This window comes from Pan paniscus, chromosome 3 (genome assembly GCF_029289425.2).
Source record: "Pan paniscus chromosome 3, NHGRI_mPanPan1-v2.0_pri, whole genome shotgun sequence".
In the NCBI taxonomy this organism is placed as follows: domain Eukaryota; kingdom Metazoa; phylum Chordata; class Mammalia; order Primates; family Hominidae; genus Pan; species Pan paniscus.
In genome coordinates, this window is record NC_073252.2 from 5760417 (window position 1) to 5767482 (window position 7066).

Below are 7066 nucleotides of genomic sequence, written 5' to 3' on the forward strand. Positions count from 1 at the left end.
AAGATCAAAGTGATTTTATTTCATTTCTGCTGGTTTGCAAGTGTTCTTCATAGATATTATGTCAGACTAGCTAAGGAGTTTTAGAGAAGTTTTGGAGAAAGAGAGTTTAGCTTAGAGAAGGATAAAGAAAAGAAATTGTGAGAAGGATGGGGAGAGCTCTGGACAGAAAAGAGTTTCAAGTAGTTTTAAGACAGTATATTGTAGTGAGGCAGTCTTTGAGTTTTGAACAATTTTTTTTTAGCCTCAAGCTATCAATGAGCTATCATATCTTATTTGAAATCCATGATTTTATAGTCATGGTATTTTAATTCAGTTTTAAGAACGCAGACTCTTTAAATAATCCCTGCAATATTTGAACATGTTAGCAGCTGGAATCCCAGAAAATATGTTGGCATGCCTTTGAACTTTGAGAGCCCCATTCTGTGAATGTTCTGGTCTAATGTCAAGTACACAAAAGCCAATTAAACACAAGTGCTGAATGCAGAAAGTCCAAATAAATGCAAAAACAGACAGAAAATAAACTATATATTTACTAAGAAGGATGATAAGCCACCTCTTCAACTGAGGGTAAGAGGAAATATCCCATCACCAAGGACTCAACCCAAAGGGAGCCTCCCAGCTCTGTCCTCTGGTTCCTGCCCAGTCCACTAGGATGATGCATTTTAACCATGACCACCTTTCCCAGTTGCCCTACCTGGAGAGCTGCAAGCCTTGGGGGCAGAGGAACTGCCCACCTTGGTCCTGGGCCTTTGCATGAAGGGTTGGGGGAAGGAACGACCAATTCACTGTCTTATGAAACACAGTGTTGCTGCTGGTATTTCAGTGTTATCTGAAGGACTTACTCAAGTACCAGCATTGTTGCAAACACTAGGCATTCCCACTGTGCACACACTCACATTCATACACACAACTGTGACCTGTCTAAGGGCATAGACTGTTGTAGTCATCTTAGGATAACCCTCAGGACCCTGCATATAGCAAGCATACACAGAGGCTTGCTGGGTGAAACAGCTCTTTCATTTAAATCAAGACAACAGGTGTTGACAACCTGCTCTGCACTCTGTTGGAAAGAAACATACTAGTTTTAAAATTCAGGCTAAAACCTCTTTTTCAGAACAAGGTAGAACTAATAGTAATTATTATTATTCCCAGCCCTATACTAGATATTTTACATGTATTCTCTATGATCCCCTTAGCCTCCTGCAAAGTGAACAATATAATCCCTAGTTTTACATAAGAAAGCTGAGGCTGAAAAGATAAAGTGACTTGACTAACATAACTCAAGTAGAAAGTGTTGAGAGCCAGGATGTGAGTTGAGTTCTTCCCTGCTCTAAAAATTCTCACTGCCTCCTTAAACGTCTCCATTCTGTTCTTGCTGCCACCATCCACATGCAATGACAGCTGTGGTATAGCGAATGAACTTTAACTTGAAGATCAGAAACAGAGGGATATTGACATCTTCCAACATGTGAAAGGTGACCAAGTGGCCCACTGCTAGGAAATGCAATGTTCGGAATCATACCCCCTCAACATAGTTTGTAATAGGATATTTTGTAAGTCTGTGTTTAACTGTTTGGATATTTACTGGTGGGATTATTTGATTAGTGCCTGTCTCCCCTTTTGACATTGAGCTCCTTGAGGACAAAGAATATGACTGTTTGGCTTGCCAGAGGATCCCCTGCTCCTAGGCATGGTGGCTGGTACACTAGTGAGCATTTAATACATGTATACTGAATGAATGATACCTGGGACTCACCACCTTTACTGACTGTGAGCTTAGGCAATATAAATATATGGTATATACAAAAATATAAATATGTGATCTGTAGTAAACATCACAAGGAAACACAAGATGGGAATTATCGCCATTCTATAGATAGAGAAATTACTATGCATTAAGTAACTCACCCAAGTGCACCTGAGCTGTGCTTTGATCCGAGGCCCATCTGGCTCCAGTGCACAGCACCCTGGCTGCCTTAATGATCAATCTTCCCAGGCAGGGGAAGGTTTGAGCTGAAGGCTCCACAGTCGCCCTGCCTGCCCAGTGTGTCTCCTGGACGTGCCTCCACAACCCCATGCCGCACCACTAACTCAGATCTGTGCTTGTTTGCAGGCTCAGGAGGCAGCAGGGACAGGGCAGCCAGCTCTTGGACACCGACAGCCGAGGGGGAGGCCAGGCCCAAAGCAAGCTCCAGGACGGGTGCAACAACAACCTCCTCACCCACACCTGCACCCGTGGCTGCAGCAGCTGAGCCCACACTTGTTGCTGCTCAACAGGACTGCACTCGTCTCTGCCCTGCCCACCCAGAGCCCCTCTTTGTGCCCTGATGGTCCCTGTCTCACCCCTGAAAACATCAGATGCAGAAAAAGCCCTGGACTTGGAGCTGGGAAGCCTGGGTTCTGGTCCCATCTCCATGACTGATTCACATGTGACCTCAGACAAGTCACGCCCTCTCTGTGCCTCCGTTTTCTGCATCTGCCACAGGGGTTAAACACTTCTGCCCCACTTCAAATTACAAGATTATGGGGAGAACCCAATTAGGTAGGAAACATGAAAAACCTTTGATATTTCTAAAATCATTTTTACGTGCAAAATATAACCTTAATATTTGAAGTGACCCCTATTCCCCAAAGCAATCAAACTGTAATGACTTTGCAATTTGGCACATCCTAGCTTGTTAGAGGGCACTTCCGAAAAACACAGCCCTGACAGCAAAATAAAGGTCTGATATGTTGGCCCCTTCTATGGAAACAACGCTGCCAAATCCTGGAGCAAAACCTGAAGTGTCTTCATGTGCATTCTCTGGCAGGCCACAGGCCTTCTGAGCTTGTAAGATGGTGCAGCATGCAGACCAGCCTTGTCCCCAAGGTCTCAGCGCTGCGGTCTCACTCCTCCCCTCATTTAAGAAGACTATCCTTACCTTTTACTTTCAGCAGTCCTCACCACCACCATATCCCCAGTGCTGGGATGGCACACAGGTGTCCATTCAGATGAGAGTTGGGTCGCTGAGCACTGGTTACACCTGCAGAGTGTAATCAGCACCCCATCCAACTGGCCCGAAAGCCCAGACCTGCAGCAGAACTCTCCAACTCTATCAGCTTTCAGGGTTTTCTCTCCTGGGAAGGGTGTAAAATCAGCTTGTCAGATTCTTCTTACAGAGAGTATCCAATCGGTATTGGTGGAGCGGCTCCCTATTTATACAATAGGAAGCATGGGTGCTTAGAAAGTTTATTTCAGGAGGAAAATGGGTTCACACAAAAAGCAAACTACATTCTGATCTGCTCAGGGAGAAGCTTGCCTTTGAACTGGAAGATGTTGGGATGAGCAGGGAAAGCTTAGACTTTGGAGTCAGGTTTGTGTTCAGAATCCAGCCCTGCTGGCTATTAACTGGGAGACCTTAGGCAAAGCATGCAATTGCTCTGAATGGCAGTTTCCTCATTTTTAAACAGGGATAATAAAACTAACATTGCAGGGGAGTTATAGGGTTAAATAAGATCCTGTGTGTAACCCCAAGCATTGGATGACTCATAGAATGGCCTTTTTTGTCAGCATAATCGTCATCATTATTTAGATACTTTCTTCCTTCACTCACCCAGCAGGTCAGTTTTCTGTGCAAACAAACCTGTTTAGGATTCTTCCAAATGTTCTTCCTGGGGTCTTTGATAGTTGTTACATCCTGCTGAAGTTCGAGTGTGTTTTTATTTTTTCATCCAACTTCCATTTTTCACTTTTTACATGATTACTCAATCCTTGGGGCTGTCCATGTTATCTCTTCGATTTCTTAAAAGACATTTTAATGTATGGTTAGGTTTTATATTTTTATTTTTTAAAAAAGAAATAGTCAGTGTTTTCCTCCTTTGAACCGAGACTATTTCTGGATTGTGTGCTCCTCGTCAGTTGACTTGTTTTGCACACTTTTCTTTACTTCATGTCCCCATCAACAACCGTCCTGCTCCCCACCTCCCCCAGGAAATAAGGGGCCTGCTCCTCTCCTCACTGTGACCCTGGAGGCTCTTAAGATGTTTTTTTTTATTGGGCTGAGTTCACGAATTAGGGGCAGGAGCTGGAAGTCGCCCTAGGAACACCAGATTTCCTGGTTCTGTTCAAGTTGGCATTTCTTGTTTGGAATAAACTATTTCTTGGACATTCCTTCTCACCACTTTGTTCTTAATTCAGGGTTGGGTGGGTTGGGCCACGTTCCTCTTAGCGTGAAGAGACTCAAGTTTAATTAGAAACATAAAAATGGGCATGGTTGGTGGTGTGGACACCAAGCCAATGATGGAATCACTTTGATTGGTGGTATGGACACCAAGCCACAGATGAAATCAAACTTAGCTTGGCAATTCAAGGCTCTATCTAACTCGATCACAATCTACATGATTATTGTTACTATTTTGTATTTCCTAAGGTACCATCTATTCACTAAGGAAAAAGTACAGAAAATTCTTCATCCAGAGAAAGACACTCTTTAACATTCCCTCAAATTACCACTCAAACCTTTATACAGCACACACACAGGTGCAAATGAACCAGTATTTTCCTTTCCATACAGACTTCTTGATTTTCCACTTTCCTGCTTTCATTTGTCCTGTCCTCTCTACTGGGGATGCCTTTCAGCTCTCGTCTGCACATGTTAAAATTCCCCTTTCTCAAAGGCCAATTCCATTTCTCCCATGATGTCTTCTGGGGCTTATGGCACCACCCACCCAAGCTAGATGCCACCTCCTCCAGGAACTCTCGCGCACACTTGCTGTCACTCACGGCTCTGCTTGCTGACAACTGAACCATCGCGTTACTCTCACCCATGCCTCACCCTCCTTACCTTCAGGCTCCCTCAAAGAAGCTGGGTCAGATTCACGTCCATCTCCTCATCCCATCCTCCTGTCCTGACAGTGCCTGGCTCCTAAGGAGCAATCAACAAACTCTCTGTTTAGGGACGACTTACTTTTGGCACCCTCCTGTCTTCCACTTGGCTCCACTGTCGTGTTTTCCCAGGGGTTACCCTCCAGTGGCGTGCCCAGTCCCCATTCACCCCCTTCAGAACCACCTTTCCGTGATCTCCAAGTTCCAAATGAGTTTCACCCTTCCCTCATCCGAACCCCGACTCCCAGTAGAGTACTGGCAAGAAAGCAATCTGATTAAAGAAATCCATTCCCATGCAAGAATTTGTGTTAGGGTTTACCTTATGAGTGGAAATTCAGGTGCATCAGGGCCAGCTGTAGACCAGTGGGTGCACCAGGACATGCTGACAATACCAAGTCAGGGTCCATGCTGTGAGTAGCAAGGATCTAGAACTTCTGCCTGTGGCCAAACCAGCCATGCCTGTTGATTTCTGTATAGTCTATGGTTGTTCTCTTGCTACAACTGCAGTGCTGAGCAGCTACAACAGAGACCCTGTGGCCCACAATGCTGAAAATATTTACCACCTGGCCCTTTAGAGAACAAGTTGCAGAGCCCTGATCTAGAAGACACATCTGGGACACTAAATGCATAGATGGCAGACGCACATTTGCTTTGCTCACCTGCAAAAGCCAGGGGGTCCCAGAGCTTGGCAATTCAGCCCTGTGGGTTCCCAGGGGGAAGAATTTGCAGGGGAATGTATGGTTGATTTGCCCTCACCAGTTGACCCTTGAGCTTTTTCCAAACTGGAGCCTTAACTAATAACATTTCCCAGGTCAGTATTATTGAGTCTCTGTATTAGTCCGTTCTCACATTGCTATAAGGAACTATCTAAGATTGGGTAATTTATAAAAAAAAAGAGATTTAATTGACTCACAGTTCCATAGGCTGTACAGGAAGCCTGGCTGGGGAGGCCTCAGAAAACTTAGAATCATGGCAGAAGGCAAAGGGGAAGCAGGCATGTCTTACATGGCTGGAGAAAAAGGAAGAAAGAGTAAAGGGGGAGGTGCTACATACTTTTAAACAACCAGATCTTGTGAGAGAACTCACTATCAGGAGAACCACCCCCATGATCCAATCACCTCTTGCCAGGCCCCTCCCCCAATATTGGGAATTACAATTTCAAATGAGATTTGGGGCCCGATCCCATGGCTTACGCCTATAATCCCAGCAATTTGGGAGGCCAAGGTGGGCAGATCACCTGAGGTCAGGAGTTCGAGACCAGCCTAGCCAACATGGTAAAACCTCATCTGTACCAAAAATACAAAAAAATTAGCCGAGAGTGGTGGCGCATGCCTGTAATCCCAGCTACGCAGGAGGCTGAGGCAGGAGAATTGCTTGAACTCAGGGGATGGACATGGCAGTGAGTCGAGATCACGCCACTGCACTCCAGCCTGGGTGACAGAGGGAGATTTTGTCTCAAAATAAATAAATAAATAAATAAATAAATAAGATTTGGGTGGGACATAAATCCAAATCATATCAGTCACCCTCTTCTTGTGACCCTCCTCCCATGTAACCAGGCCCTCCCAGAAGTCCTCTACACAATCTCTGCTTCATGTAGTTTGGTTTCCACAGCACTTGTCACACTGCCCAGCTGATGGTTTTGTGTCCCACTTCTCCCCCTGGCAGGCTGTGGGCTCCATAGGGTGGGCTATGCACAGGCGGCCCCCAGCACAGAGCAGCCTCAAGGTGGGTCCTCAGTCGATATAGAAGTTGCACAGACATGCTCACCCCAGCCCCCAACTTGAGCCACGTTTAGCAAACACCCGTCACTTTGATGATTCAGCCCATGCACTGTGCCTCTCCTGTGGCATCATTTGCTATCTGTCCCCTTTCCTCTCCCAATCTCAAACATGAAATCACAGCACAGTCTCTTCCATGTTTAATTAGCGACTGCCACAAAGAACAGATATCTGTTTCTTCCTGGGTAATCACAGACAAACATGATTAATGCATTTCCCTCTCGGTGTCTCTGCATTTCATATCCCCTTCCTCTCTCAACACGTTTTCTAATTCTTTCCACCCAGCAGGGAGAGTGGCGAGTCACACATGAGCCTTTCTCAGGCAGCATAGCTGCCATCCTTGCATCATCCTAATTCTAAAAATCGATTTGTGCAACCACCTTCTGTGCTTAATAGCATTTTCTAAATAGAAATTAATTTC

The 7066-nt window shown here is 45.3% G+C and overlaps 1 protein-coding gene across 2 annotated transcripts in view; it reads left to right on the plus strand.

Annotated features, from left to right (window-relative positions):
- Positions 1-4145, plus strand: part of LOC100987783 (serine/threonine-protein kinase 32B) — a 447537-nt gene extending 443392 nt beyond the window's left edge. For both annotated transcript variants that reach the window (XM_034951905.4, XM_063603685.1), the window contains one exon: positions 2114-4145. In XM_034951905.4, the coding sequence (XP_034807796.1) occupies positions 2114-2252 (139 nt within the window). In that variant the 3' untranslated portion in view covers positions 2253-4145. The remainder of the gene's footprint in view (positions 1-2113) is intronic.
- Positions 4146-7066: the final 2921 nt, after the last annotated feature.